This window comes from Phyllopteryx taeniolatus, chromosome 17 (assembly GCF_024500385.1).
Source record: "Phyllopteryx taeniolatus isolate TA_2022b chromosome 17, UOR_Ptae_1.2, whole genome shotgun sequence".
NCBI classification, from domain to species: domain Eukaryota; kingdom Metazoa; phylum Chordata; class Actinopteri; order Syngnathiformes; family Syngnathidae; genus Phyllopteryx; species Phyllopteryx taeniolatus.
The window spans coordinates 18,213,940-18,229,152 of NC_084518.1; the positions used below are offsets into that span (position 1 = coordinate 18,213,940).

The 15,213-nt window shown below is 44.3% G+C and overlaps 1 protein-coding gene across 2 annotated transcripts; it reads left to right on the top strand.

Moving 5' to 3' along the window:
• Positions 1 to 137: 137 nt before the first annotated feature.
• Positions 138 to 14,879, top strand: LOC133467753 (E3 ubiquitin-protein ligase CBL-like). Of its 2 annotated transcripts, none has more exons than XM_061752981.1 (15): positions 138 to 824; positions 3,687 to 3,934; positions 5,478 to 5,624; positions 5,724 to 5,880; positions 6,309 to 6,430; positions 6,556 to 6,693; positions 7,781 to 7,868; positions 7,959 to 8,090; positions 8,185 to 8,397; positions 9,149 to 9,265; positions 9,437 to 9,741; positions 10,688 to 10,861; positions 11,299 to 11,396; positions 12,014 to 12,221; positions 12,922 to 13,061. In XM_061752981.1, the coding sequence occupies exons 1-14, from the start codon at positions 681 to 683 to the stop codon at positions 12,214 to 12,216; spliced, it is 2,286 nt and encodes a 761-aa protein (XP_061608965.1). In that variant the 5' UTR covers positions 138 to 680; the 3' UTR covers positions 12,217 to 12,221; positions 12,922 to 13,061. The 2 variants fall into 2 exon arrangements, with proteins under 2 accessions (XP_061608965.1, XP_061608964.1); XM_061752980.1 differs by having other exon boundaries at positions 150 to 824; positions 12,033 to 12,221; positions 12,922 to 14,879.
• Positions 14,880 to 15,213: the final 334 nt, after the last annotated feature.

Consider the following 15,213-nt stretch of genomic DNA (forward strand, 5'->3'; position numbering starts at 1 on the left):
TATAGTTAGTGAACATTACCAACGGCCGTAACTGAGCGTGCCGTCTTGACAATTGTTTTACTCTATTCTTTCAAAGTAATTCTTTGCTCGCCGTTCGTAACCTCTACATGTCGTTCGTAAACCGAGTACCCCCATGCAACTGGATGTATTTGCATAAAAAGCGGACGCGTTTTTATTTTTATTTTGAAGGTGTCAGCCGGATATCCGCGTCAGCGCTGCGTCACTTTTGCTGGCTGACTTTTCGTGGGCTGAAAACTGTAAACTGCTCCTACTCCCCAACCTGCTTGTTGATCGCCCCGCGCGGCCGATTAACACCGCCAGTTTATTATTAGCTCGACTGGCACCGCGGGGCGGCTTTGACTCGACGGGAGAAGTCGTCGTTAAGCAGCCGACACCGCGTCACGGCGGCGTTTTTGTCGACTTTTTGCACGCCGAAGAGGCTTTTCCTCCCTCCGCCAATGTAGCTCGGTAGCTAGCAGCGTCGCGTTCACATCGTTTACACTGCGCCGTTTTTCTTCCCCTTTCTTTGTGTTGTTATTATTATTATTATTCCCCCTTCTTACGCTTGCCGGATAACCATCGCGGTCGGCGAAAAAAAAAAAGGGAGTCAAGATTGAGGATTCATCCCGAGGCTGTCAACCGGGCTCACCCCCCTCCGCCCCCGGTCACCGAGCGAATTAATGGCCGGAAATCCGAGGAGGGGCGCGGGTCTCATCGGCTTGATGAAGGACGCCTTTCAGCCCCACCAGCAGCCCCTGCAGCCCCACCAACCCGCCGTGGTGGACAAGAAAATGGTGGAGAAATGCTGGAAGCTCATGGATAAGGTAACCACTGGTTCTATTGGGGGTTAAACATTAACCTCGGTTTAGTTTTAAGCAGGTGTGTCAAACTCATTTTTGTCGCGGACCACATTGTAGTCACGGTTTACCTCAGAGGGCCGTAGACTGTGAAACCATATAAATGTTTAGTCACCTCGTAATATTATTACATACACGCAACAAATTGATGGATACCTAGTTTTGAAATCAGAAGTCAAGGATAATAGTCTGTCCAACTATTGTTTAAGTTACTGTAAACAGAAAATGCTTGCAATGTCTCAACGATACTATTTATTGTTATTATTTTCTAAGAATTTGAGCGAGAATCATGGAAGTTGACACAGATGATTTGCTTTCGCGGGCCACATGAAATGTCTTGGCGGGCCAGATTTGGCCCCCGAGCCTTGCGTTTGACAGGCACTTCCCTTTTTACGGCTTCTCAAATGTGAGTGTACCGAATACCATCGTCTCTCTCATTATCTTCCACTGCCCATTTGCTTTATTGAAATAAAGGGTTGATCCTGAAATCAAAGAGATGTTGTGATGAGTGGACAGGTTGTAAACAAACCTCACAAACCAACAATCTTTTGGGAAAACTACGGCGGTGAAACGTCTGCTCAGCAGCGATGAATGGGCCTTTGCATCCCCTTTTTTTGCATGGGGAACCCTCGAAATAATGATCAAACTTTGACGCCATGCTCCGCCCACATTAGTCGGGTCAGCAAAAAAAATTACAATTTATCGTCGCCCTCGTGTCTAGTATCCCTTCTTCTGGTTTGGTCTCATTTGAGTTAATTCCTCAGTAGGAGTCTGTCAAAGCACGAGCCGAGTCATTTTCCCCAACGGTGATAATCTGAACACGATTAAACGAATAACTCAAATAATCGGTTGGATACTCGATTCAAAAACTTCGATCGCTGCAGCCCTAATTAAAGTCCTCAGAGGAACTGCTCTAATAATCCCCAAATCATCCACCCATCTTCAATACTGGAAAATGGTCTGCAATAAGGAATAGATGCGGCCACAGAAGGGTACTGGTGATGGCAAAGAGGAAAAGCGGAACGATAACCATAGACTACTAAATCGTTAGCATAACAGCATAATTGCACAAGTAATTTTTTTTACGTTTTGGGAAAAACGACAATTTCAACAAACAAGGAGAGTCTATTAGCCTCAATTTAACCTTTGCGGAATACCGTGACCTGGATGACTCAGAAGCTACACAGATATAAATAGATAGATAGATATATAAAAAACATTTTTGATCAGCACAAAAGTATTTTCTATTGCTATTGTGCTAGTAATTTCAAAATGATTTAGCCAATAATGCTACCAGGCTAACTAAATAGAGCTTCAGTGTGACACAGGAAAGAGTCTGGCTTCTCATCCGGTACAATATCATTGTTGAAAGTTAATTAAAAATCAATTACATATACAAATTAGTTTGACCAAGCAGAGACGTTGATGTCAGCAGCACGTTGATGTAGCGGTTAGCACGTCTGCTTCACAGTTCCGAGCTTCAGGAATCGAAAGATCTCGGCTCGGGCCTTCTTGCTCTCCATTAAAATTTTTATTGCAAAGTGGTCGTCTTTTACAATTTGGGAAATGTTATTTAAAACATCTCGTGTACAGTTAATAAAGGCTTTAGGATGGTGACCGTTAGAACCTGTGTTATTTCCTGTGAGACCATATAATACGGTGAAACTAATTAAAACTTTTGGTCACAGTTTTAATCTGGAGACGACCTACTTTTTAAAAGCCGCAGATCATGATCCATATAAAGAAAGCATGTGATGGATTAAGGAGGTTGTTTTTTTTAACAAGACACTCTTTTAACTTACACATTGCTGCAAAATCTAATAAATTGGTGTCTAGGTCCAAGACTTTAATCCGTTCCATGACCACGCTCAAAACACTTGCATATGAAACCTTCTTTCTCCATTGAAATGAATCGATATGCCAATAATCCGTTCCAACCCCACAAAAAAACAAAACATTTTTTTGCCATGTTTTAATGAAAAATGGCACTTTATAGACAGTTATACAGTCATAGCACAATTGAATAAGTTGTAAAGAATTAAACAGTGAATCAATATTTCATGCTTCACTGCCCATTGACATTGTCCTCCTTGTGCTGTGCACGTCTTGGCCACCAGGGGGCAGTATAATAAAGACACAATACAAAAAAGTTTGTGAACACCGTTTGTGTTCAAATATCCATTTGTGTTCAAATATCCGTTTCCTTAAAAGATACAGCAAAATCCATGCTAGTTACGTTAGCCCATCTATGGTGTTTTGCATCGTGCGTGAGCATTAAGCTAGCAGACTTTCGTAAGTTTTATTTGGTCTCTTTGTTTCATATTAAACTTCAACTGGGAATGGTAATTAACAAACATATAGTAAACTTAAACCAATAAACCTGGCCTCTTTTGTAAAGAATTGTTGTTGCCTATTTGCTAGGGTTGCACAGTTATTGAATCACAATTTTGGCTGCCATGATTAAATAAAAATGGCTGGCACTTTCTCAACCAATAGTCAGCCAACCACTAGTGACCGAACGCATCCTTAAGGCTTCATTAAGCTCCCTAGCGGTGCCGAGCCTCTGTCATTTGGTGGAGTGACGAGATCACAATCACAACTGTCAAGTTGCTTGCAGTTTGCGACCACAGCTTACTGATACGGTCGAGCAGAACAATTGAGCCTCTATTTCGTGCACTATATTGATAGGGATTTTCAAACGAAAAGTCAGTGCTTCAGGCTAATGATCATTTTTTTGCCGCCAACTCAAGACAAAGTTTCGGCCAAGTGACGGTTCGTAATAAAAAAAAATAAAAAATCAAATAAAACTCCGCTTCTCTGTTGATCCAGGTGGTGCGCTTGTGCCAGAACCCCAAGGTGGCGTTGAAGAACAGCCCGCCGTACATCCTGGACCTGCTGCCCGACACCTACCAGCACCTGCGCACCATCCTGTCGCGCTACGAGAACCGCATGGACATGCTGGGCGAGAACGAGTACTTCCGCGTGGTCATGGACAACCTGACCAACAAGACCAAGCAGACCATGAGTTTGTTCAAGGAGGCCAAGGAGAGGATGTACGAAGAGAACTCACAGCCCAGGTGAGCGGCATCTGTTTTACATCACCATAAAACCAGGAATAGCACATGAGCTTTATGGTGTGACACATGTACAGTATGTCTTTTCATTTCTGCTAACTTAAATAAAACAAATGGCTGTTGTTAGAGGTTAACTCTGCTGACCGTATTTTAAGTCCGTTTAACACGACGGTAACTCAGTTACAAGGGAACTGTCATGGACATGCAAATTAAGGGTGCATTTAAAAAGAAAAAACAAGAAGATAAGTGGCAGGAAGTACACTCTTGTCAGATATTTATTTGCATATTCCAGTTTTAGCTCAGAGAGCTGAAGGTTATGACTATTCTGAATAGTTATTGTTTGTAAATTGGTTATTAGATATATTTCTCCCTTAAGAAATAATGGGAATACAGTTAATTTGTTCCATGGTCAAGGGGCTCATAAAAGTTTTAGTAACTATACATGAGAATAAAGTGACATTTTACCTTTCTATAAGTATAAAAATAAGTACGTTTTGATGATTTGTTCGGCAATGATTACTTCTTCTGGATACTTAATCTCACAGTAATTGTGGTTTTCCTTCAGTTTTCCCATTTTGCCAAATATAATGATTTTGGACTTGGATCATGTTGGAAAATATTACATCCACAACTAAGGTACTGTCATCTTCAGTTTCATAGGTTGGATCCCGGTCAGTGTCATCTAGGTTCCCTGCAAGAAAGGAAACTAACTGGGATTAGGAAACAAATGTGCAACAGTGGTCTAAATCAAAAAATCACATCTATCAATATTTCATGAGAGAGGATAAATGTTAACTTTTACTAACATGCAGATGTACTGGCAACAGTGGGAGTTGGCCCAGTATTGCACTGAAGAATCAGGAAAAGTACTGAGTGAAATAAAGGACCGCCGCTTAAATGTGAAAATTAAAGATAAGGCTTGATTATAAACCAATATTCATCTGAAAAATATGCCTTTTCTCAATTTATTCCTGTGCTTAACTTAAAAAGAACCAAAATGGAGTTTTCCCACTCTGGTTCTCAGTGGCTTAAATATACTTTACATCCATCCTGATCGACAGTTGCTCGTGCCGACTACAATTTTAGACGTGCTAACTTTCTGCCCAATATCCAGCAATACACACAGATCATAGACATCTGTATAGATGCCTGTCAATGTCATAAATAGTCTCTCAATATTAAATTGCTCGCCCCTTTTTATTATTTTTTTGCTGACCGACACTGGCCGATTCAGACATATTGCGCTTTGAGTGATGCTCAGATATAAAGCAACATAAAAAGCGATATGCGACGTAAAATTTTCCATCAGTGTTGCGATGCACCGACTGAGCAACAGCAAGCCGAGCGGCCATTCTACGATAAAAATCTCAGATTGACACATCGACTTCCTTCTTTGTGCTCAAAGTGATTACAAAGCGAAAGTCTCCTTCCTCCTCATGAGGTCATGTGATTTCTATCGTTGTCCTACGCCGCCCACTCTCTTGTATGTTTTGAGAGGTCTGCCGCACGTCGTCACATCTCTTTTGTCTGTTTTCCTCCCCCTCAGGCGAAACCTCACCAAGCTGTCGCTCATCTTCAGTCACATGCTCGCCGAGCTCAAAGCCATTTTCCCAAACGGCCTGTTCCAGGGCGACAACTTCCGCATCACCAAAGCTGACGCCGCCGAGTTTTGGAGGCGCTCCTTTGGGGATAAGTGAGTTTGCATGGGGGGGCACACACACACACACACACACAAAAAACGTGGTGTCCGCATTGTGAGGTTGGTGACCACGGCTTGTGTCTTCTCCCCCAGGACCATTGTGCCATGGAGGACGTTCCGCCAGGCGCTGCACGAGTTCCACCCCATCAGCTCGGGCCTGGAGGCCATGGCGCTCAAGTCCACCATCGACCTCACCTGCAACGATTACATCTCCGTCTTTGAGTTCGACATCTTCACCAGGCTCTTCCAGGTCTGCTAATATATAACTTTGTACGAATAAAACCCCTGGTGAAAAATTCTAAACACCCGTCGAAAAGTACTGTATACATTCAGCCGCAACTTCATTAGCTACTTCTGTACAATATTATGAGATGCAATGTTGCAGTAACTAATCGAGTAAATGGACTCCTCAAAGCCCAAAGAAGTGCCCGGTGGTTCTACAGTAGTGAGTCTGATATGTGGGAAGTGTAGCGATGCACCACATTGTTTTAAACCCTGTGTAGTATTAAAGATGGTCTTCCATTACGTGGAGACGCAGTCTTAAATGGCAATTAGTGTTCCAGCTGACTGACAGGTGGTATTGCCACAATGTTGTGTATGTCATTGTTGATGTTGCGGGTCTGCCTCATTTCTTCATGTCTACATTAACACGCCGTGTTGATTTGTGTGTTTGTATAGCCGTGGTCATCTCTGTTGAGGAACTGGAACAGTCTCGCAGTCACACACCCAGGGTACATGGCCTTCCTCACGTACGACGAGGTCAAGGCTCGTTTGCACAGGTTCATCCACAAGCCTGGCAGGTAAGAACGAGACCATATACAACGTTATAGTGCATTTTAGTTTCATCCTGAAATTTCACCCAAAAATAAAAAATTTCCCTAAGTAGCGGACATTAATTTGTGTCACGATGCGTCCTCTTCCTCAGCTACATCTTCAGGCTCAGCTGCACGCGACTGGGCCAATGGGCCATCGGCTACGTGACGGCGGACGGCAACATCCTGCAGACCATCCCCCATAACAAGCCTCTGTTCCAAGCGCTCATCGACGGCTACAGAGAGGGATTGTGAGTCAGGCGGCTTTACCTTTGTTTACCTGAGATTTGAAAGGGCTGCTGTCATTCTGTAAAGTACAAGACATCAATTGGGACCACATGCGTCAAACACAGGATGGGAGACGCAAGTAATTAGCTTAATGCTGGCATTTTCCATTTTGCCTAATTCAACACAAAATGTGTAAACAAGCGAGACGACGGTAAACTGCAAGCATGGAGAACAGTAGCTACCGGCCGCTGAAGCTGGGCATTTTTTTCCACCTTTTTTCCCAGGTCACTCGTCTGTAGCAACGTCCTTGCATTGCAGAATTCCCTTACATGCAGATGGGCCCCTGCCGCTGTTAAGGCTCTGATACTTCGGATACTCAGGAAACAAAAATTTGTCACTGGAATATTTATAATAAAGGCTCAAGCCGATGAACTCCTTTGACAGAAATTGGCAATTTTTTCCAGTGAGTATTTGTAAAAATAATCACTTCTGTGCCATAAATATAAAACAATCAAATGAAAAACAGTAAATAAGGTGGTAACTGACTGCGCGCTCTTGTGCCGCATGACTGCGTATTCTTACGCCGATGTGCAAACTAGTCCTATATGCCACTCAGTCACAATTGCTGTAAATATTTGTATTAAAAACACTTCTCGGCCATAATATAAAACAAATAAAAATCAGTAACTATGTTGGTGGTAACCAAGCGTGTTTTCTTGTGCCAAGTGACATCGTATTCTTTGCCGACTGCCGTTCTAAACTTTGAAATGTTGGATGGCGGGACTATTGTAAACCAAGGTCCACCCCCCCCCCCCCCCCCCCCTGTATTTTGTCCGGTCCGATTAATTGTTTTAAGCAATGGATATCGGAACACAAAATGGTGCAGCGTGCTATTAAAAAAACACAACATTTTTGGTTGGTGTTTTTGGGATGGCAGTAACAGATTAATGGCATTTCCATTCGATTCAATGGGGAAAGCTGTTTTGAGAGCCGGGTGTTTTTCTAAGTTACAAGCATGGCCACGGAATGAATTCAACTAAAAAGTCAAGCCACCAGCGTACGTTATAAGTGTCATTTTCAATTATTTGTTTCTGTGTGTGTATTCTCCAGCTACCTATTCCCAGATGGTCGTGCACAGAACCCAGACCTAACAGGCCTGTGTGAACCTTCTCCACAAGACCACATCAAAGTTACCCAGGTCGGTACTTCTACATTAACACGTCCCTCGCGTACACACACACACACACACGCCGCTGTGGTCAACATATGGGCTCCCTCCGGTTTGCAGGAGCAGTACGAGTTATACTGCGAGATGGGCTCCACGTTCCAGCTGTGCAAGATCTGCGCCGAGAACGACAAGGACGTCAAGATCGAACCGTGCCGACACCTGATGTGCACTTCCTGTCTGACCGCCTGGCAGGTGAGAGGTGGCCCGCGCCGCCCACTGAAAGCTCACCCCCTCCTCGACCTTCCCCCTCTTGTCTATAAACGCTTTGTCGTATGCGTGACATCAGGATTCGGAGGGTCAGGGCTGCCCCTTCTGCCGCTGTGAGATTAAGGGCACCGAGCCAATCGTGGTGGACCCCTTCCATCCCAAGGCCAGCGGGGGGGCTTTCGCCGGCTTCCAGGGGGGAGCGAGCCGGGCCGAGGCGGCCACCAACGACGAGGACGACGACGAGCGTCTGGAGGACCAGAACCTCGTCATGAGCAGGCTGGCCTGCAGCAAAGTACGCTCAGTCCACTTTTGTGCTCAAGGGCCAAATTTGATGTTAAATCAGACAGATGGGCCATATCAGTTGTATTGAGTGTAAAAAAAAAAAAAAAACTACATTTTGGGGGGAAGAAAATATTTTATTACTAAAATAATATATTTTTTAAATTAATTAATTATTAATAATAAACTATTCGATAAACTACAAATGCATGCATATCGCTGGCGTCTGGAAGAATCCTCACATCTCCAAAACCGTCACTTTTAAGGAAGCCCAAAAAACTGCATGTTTGCTCAGCCATTAACATTGCATCGTCAAAGAGAGCAAGCCATTTTTCAGTTGGTGAATGGGATGGATGATGGCTGGGATTTTCACTGTGGGTCCAAGTCCTCAATTCGGATTCAATTCCCCCAGTTCCATGTAGATTTCAAGTGACCTATCCGATATCGTCTAATGAAAGTATTGCTTTGGTCCCATTTTGTGGCATCTTGGGGCCAAGAAACTGTTGAAGTGAGTTGAGAACTTCATTTGGATAAAAGTAGTGCTTTGCCACCATCTTCTGACCTCTTGGGGTCAAGGAACTATGTTGAAGTAAGTTGAGGAGCTTCATTTGGATAAAAGTAGTGTTTTGCCACCATCTTGTAGCATCTGTAGGCCTTTATAACCCTTTTGGGTGGGTGTCAATTACTCCATTGCCATTTGTAGAGAACAGTATGGATATTTACTTGTAAAATGCATCCAATGAAGTGTGTGTATGCATGTATAGGTGGAGCGCCCACCATCTCCAGTGTCCCAGCTGCCTCCGGTCCCGCCCCGGCTGGACCTCCTTCAGCAGAGACCCTCCAGCACACACAGCCAGCTGGTCCAAGGAGCCTGCGCTAAGGTCTTGTTCAAGTCCACTAAACACTGTCCACTCAGGGAAAAAATAACATTTGGACTGGTGGAACCACTCATTAGCTTTGCTTGGAATTCTTCTCCCCCCCAAAAAAGAATCCTCCCGTAGCAGGGTTTAAATTTAAAAAGAGCTTCCCTTGTCTTTTCTTGCCGCAAACAGATGGGGGCCACACACAGGGACAAGCCCCTCCCGCTGCCCCCGGCGCTCCGAGAGCTGCCCCCGCCGCCTCCTCCGGAGCGCCCCTCCCTGGTGGCGCTGGACTCCAGGCTCCAAAGGAGACCCCTGCCCTCCACGCCCGACACGCCCGCCTGGGCCGCCAACTACATGGTGCCGCGGCCCGTCTGCAAGGCGCCCACGGCTGCCCTGCCCGCCACGCCTCAAAGTGCCAGTGCCAGCGCCAGCGGCGGCGCCGAGGCAAGCAAAGCCCAAGCGGCCACAAATGCCATCTACTGCTTGGCCGCCAGGTACACAAATCTCTCTATTGCCACATTTTGTGTTTCAAAACAGCAATAAGGTGTTCCCCCGTATATTGTATATTGCCTTATATTATACCTTATATTCTTATATCATATACCGTTGAGCAACAACATGAAAACAGCGCCACCCAAAAAATCATGATCAATCGCTAATTTAATGCACACACAAAAAAAATCACTATTTATTACGCTGTCATTGACCTTGTGACTGACATGCTTTTTTCTGCACAGAAGCATTACAGCTCGCCATGAAAAAAATAAATGAATAATATCAGAATAACTATTTTCACTCATTATTGATTTAAAAAAATAAAATAAAATTCCAGACTTTCAATCTTGAGGCAACATAATGTCGCACGGCTCCCGCGTAGTGAGGAAGAGGCGGAGTTTTACAACACTTGTCAGACAGTTCAAGTGTCTAAGAGAGTTAATAGGTTTGTTCGCAAATGGTTTTCAACAGTTGAAATTGGTTACTCAGGCATAAAAATAATAGACAACTTGGCTACAGACTAATAGTATCCATTTGTGAAAAAATACAAAATTGGTCTTCTGGTGTTTCCAACCGACAGCGACAATATGCATGTGTTAAAATAGCAGTCGTTAGGTTTATATATACCTGAACTTCTATGCTAATTTTCGTTCATTAACGGTGTTTCACATTACAGTACATGTTAAAGCTAGCAGACTTCTGTCAGACAAAATTATATGGACTGGCTGAACATTTTGGTGTTTAAATAAGAAATATTTGATTCGCTAAGGAACAAATTTAAATATGTTTAAGCATGGGAGGGCTAAAACTTGTTTTTTTTTTTTTTTTTTTTAATTTATGGTCTGTTTGTAGCACAGATTTTCATCTATTGCGGTTGGGTCTGGAAAGTATCCCCCACGATAAACTGGGTCTCACGGTTTCATTTTCGGACTCGCATTTGTTCAGGTCGCTGCCGACGTCAGCCGTGTCCAGCAGGGAGAAGTTGCCCACCGACTGCGAGGAGAACGAGTACATGAGTCCCACCTCCCTGCCGGCATCGGGCGGCGCGTGGATCATCAGCGGCTCCTTGGTGCCGCCGCCACCTCCTCCCAGCCAATCAAACCACCACAATGACGTCAGGTGATTGCCTTTTGACAGTATCTCAATCCTACTGAATGACAGTGAACCTATTTGTGTTTTTTTTTATTTAGAAACCAAAACTCAATTTTTTTTTCATATTTTAGTAGCCACCAGAAGGCGTTAAAGCCCTAGTCTTAGGAAAATGGCCTTTTATCTGTGTAATTGCTATTTAATTATTATTGTCATATTGAACTGAGCTGCCAGACATTTTCTCGAGAGCCCTATGCTGTTTTGTGGTTGGTACCTTTCTGTAGTGATGTCCAAATAAAAAGCAAAACATACCCAAACCCTTCGATTTTCACTGAGCTTATATCTCACAAGATTTGCCGACATCATGCGTGATAATGGACTTGAATGTTTAATATTGCTGCAATGTAAGGTGTCAAATGTCTAATCCCAAAAAAGTTGACCATTTTGTTGTTCACACGTGGTCCCAGCGGTGACGGCGTAGACGTGGACTCCGGGGACCCTCAGGTATACGAGGCCATGTGCAACATCCAGGCCCAGGTTGCCTCCTCAGAGGCCGGCGATCACGGTACAATTCTTTACCTCCTTTTCACCACCGCTTAAGCATAGAGCTGAGCGATATAACAATGTATATCGTCGATAAAAGGGCGGTTTTTCGTGTTGTAGGGGGGCGGCACAGATCGTTTTACAATGTAAACTTGGCCCCTATGTGCTTTTGAAATTTTTTTTTAATCAGTGATCTATAATGTATTACATTACTGTATAAATGTATAAGTTTCATATATTTCAATGCCAATTTGTGAAACTGCACTTTAGTGAGAGGTGCGGCTATTTGATTTGTCCGCTCGAGGTCGTTGCCCACACACAAAAGAATCTGCGTGAATGACGTCAACAACAGCCCATGCGGGATATGTCGTGAACAGGCGATTTATTGGGTTAACCATTTGTGCCATTCCTCACTCACACACACACTGTCCTGGCAGTGTAGTTGAAAAAAAGAAAAAGCATTATGGGTACCCAGAATTCATTGTTTTCTCTGTTTGTGTGTATTTTTGTGCGTCTGTAAGCGTATATTTGCATATTCTTATCTTTGTTGGATCATTGTTTGTGCATATTTGTGTTTGACGTGCGTTTGTGTGTGCATATTTGTGTTTCTGTACGAATGAATGTTTATTTGTGTATGAGAATCTTGTGTATGTTTCAGAACGTCCTCAGCACTCCTCCTCCGTGGTCTACCAGCCCAAGTCCACGGACGGCTCCTTCGAGGACGCGTACGAGTACGACTGCCCTCGCCCGCTGGCCCCCCCGGCGCCCGCCCGGCGAGCTCTGGCCGACCTCAACGGTCCGTCCAAAGCCTTCAGCACGCTCAGCATCGACGGAGCCGTTGAAGCCAGTACGTGACGCTCGAAGCGGCATTCACCGCACTTGAAACGTCTCCTTTTTGCATCACATGCACACCTCCACTCCGTTTTTCTTGTATTCTAGCATCGTATTAACATTTACTTCCGTTTAGGCGCCAACAATGGCATCACATTCTCTTTTACTAGTTTGATCTGTTCTGCCTTCTGATGAAGCAGTAATGATAGCACCACATTCACTCTGCAGCCCGTTTCGGCGGCAGTAATAGCGTCAGTCACTTTAACCCCCCCCCCCCCCCCCCCCTTTTGTGCGACAGCGCATTGAGGTGCAAATAATAGCATCACATTGACTTTTTCTTCATGTTTATAATAGTTTTTGCAGCCTGTTTCCTACAGCATCACCTTGAGTTTTATTAACTGTTTCAATGTTTTCTGCAGGCGCCATTGAAAGCAACACTGTCACTTTTGCCTCCTGTTTGTGCTGCAGCCTGTATAGGTGCCAAGATTGCATAGCATTCCGTTTTATTACATGTTCCTATTTGTTGTGCAGCATGTTTTCACCTTCAGTTTTACTATCAATTTCTACTTTTTTCTTCACCGACGATGGCATCACATTCATTTTTACCTTGAGTTTGTTCCGAAGCCCATTTAGGCAGCAATGACAGTACTTGCGGCCTCCTCTGTGCGAAACCAAGGCCACCACGCTAACATCTTCTTCTTTTTCTGCCACCGCAGGTTTGTACGCGGCCGGCGTGGACCCCGAGCGCCCCCCCAAGCCCCTCCCACGCCGCGCCAACTCGGATCGGCGGGTTCGGCCGCTGAACCGCGAGCTCCCCTCGGTCTCGCAGGATCAGCCCCCCCGGCCCTCCTCCTCGCACACGCCGCCGCCTCCGCCGCCACCCTCGGCCGGCGTGGCGCTGAGCGGCGAGATCGAGTGCCTGATGTCGCAGGGCTACTCCATCCAGGACATCCAGAAGGCGCTGATGATCGCCAGGAACAACCTGGAGACGGCCAAGAACATCCTCCGAGAGTTTGTGTCCGTACCGTCGGCCGCGCACATCGCCACATAGTCCCGCCGCATCCCTCTCCGTCGCGTGCCGTCGTTGCGCCCCGGTCGCCTCCGAACTTTTTCACGCTTCATCCCACACGGAAAAACTTCAAAAGCCTTTAAATGTTCATAAAAGCGTACGACGTAACCACTCGAGGGACCATGTTGGCTCAATGTGACACCGCTAGCCGCCTATGTTGTACTGTTACGTGGCCCGAATGAGCCCCTTTGTTTAATAATAAAAAATAATAATGTACGAACAGGTTGACCGTGGTTCTACACAGAGATGGGCATTTGGAGCTAAATCGTAGCATATTTCTTAGCGTATTTGTTTCCACTGCCCTTTTAGACAGAAACAAAGCCTCATGTTTACGTTTACTTCCTTTTACTATTTGTTCTGCATTCTGTTTAGGCAGCAAGTTCCCACATCCTGATTCTACCAATTTCTACAGACACAGATGTCTACAGATTTTTATTCTGCAGGCCATTTAGGTGGCAACGATCACATCACCGTTATTTTTACTTCGTTTCTAGTTGTTCGACAGCCCATTAAGGCACTAACAAAAACATCGTTGACCTTAAAGACATTTTTCTTAGACACCAACAATAGCATTGACTTCACTTTTGCGTCATTTCCGTTTTTTTTCCTGCAGCCCATTTAGGCACCAACTTTTCCATGACATTCTTTTACCTCCTTGTTTTTATTTGTTCTGCAGCCCATTTAGGCGGCAACGATAGCATCGTACGCACTTTTACTTCCTGATTGCCCATCCTTAGTTCCCCACGTCGACTCAGTTCTGTGACGAGTTCGACCTTTTATCGCTACATGCGGGCGATATGCCCTCGCTTCGAGCGTCTCGCAACTTTGAACCGTTTCAGAATAAAAAGCACCAACAAGTAACAAAGACGCTTTGCCGCTTCCGGACGACGTGCGCGACAACCGAAGAGCGAACACATTCCAGTCCCGACGAGCGTTTCAGCGGAGGCGCCGGGTTTACTTGGATGGATCATGTCAGGTGTCAGTTAATGTCTGTAAATGTGCCTTTTGGCAGGTTTGCTCGCCATTTTGGAAGACTTTCTTCCTCCAGTAGTCACAGATGGTATTAATATGAAGAGAGATTAACACTCCAATACTTTAAATGCTAGTACTAAAGAATTGTTGTCTTGGGACTGATGTAACATAATGTGGTAGCACATTGACTTAAGGTTATGAAATGTCACGTTTAAGGCCTTAAAGAGGACTTTTTGAGGTGGTCCATTTTTATTTTGGAGCGCCACTCGAGGGACTTTACGCGATTGATGATATGTTCCACGCGTTGTCTTCTCTCGAGACTTACGCTTTAAGAAAGACACGCCCCCTCCTCGCTCTCTCTCATTCGATTGGTCAGCTCCAACATGCCTCATTTACAAGAAAGGAAATGTCTGATTCCAAATGGATGCTTAAATGTGTGTACACTTTAAAAGAAGTCTTTTAACTCGCCTTTTTTTTTTCCTCAACTCGCCTACTAAAATGTTTGTTGCTGCTTTATTGTCATGTAAATATGATTTATTTATTGTCTTTTTAATATCCTCTGCGTTTGTTGTGTTGCCATGTTTTCATGCCCAAGCCATTAAGATTTTTAATTAAACAATATTTTCTTTAAAACGTTTGTGTGTGTGCTTGATCACTGAAATATTTTGTTTCATTTTATCTGTATAAAAGTATTTATGGTTATTATATGTACGCTTTAATATGGATTTTTTCATTTCAGTTTGAATCGCAGGTATAGACAAAAATAATCTCACTAAAAACACCAACTTTAAAGGTGCAGTACATGAAGTTTTTCCATGTATTTTCATTGGGTAAGTCGAATGGAAAATTCCCATTTAAGTACATGTAATTATTTTTATCAAAAGAACTTTAAACATGTACAGGGCATAAATCAAATACAAAAAAATGGTGCTTACTGAGTGTAGTGTTGTACATCGAGACCGTTGTA

Excerpts from the sequence above, each read along its gene's own strand:
- LOC133467753 (XM_061752980.1), top strand. The coding sequence starts at position 681 with ATGGCCGGAAATCCGAGGAGGGGCGCGGGTCTCATCGGCTTGATGAAG. Across the intron at positions 9,742-10,687 it reads ATCTACTGCTTGGCCGCCAG|GTCGCTGCCGACGTCAGCCG; the intron begins GTACACAAATCT and ends GCATTTGTTCAG. Across the intron at positions 10,862-11,298 it reads AACCACCACAATGACGTCAG|CGGTGACGGCGTAGACGTGG; the intron begins GTGATTGCCTTT and ends ACGTGGTCCCAG.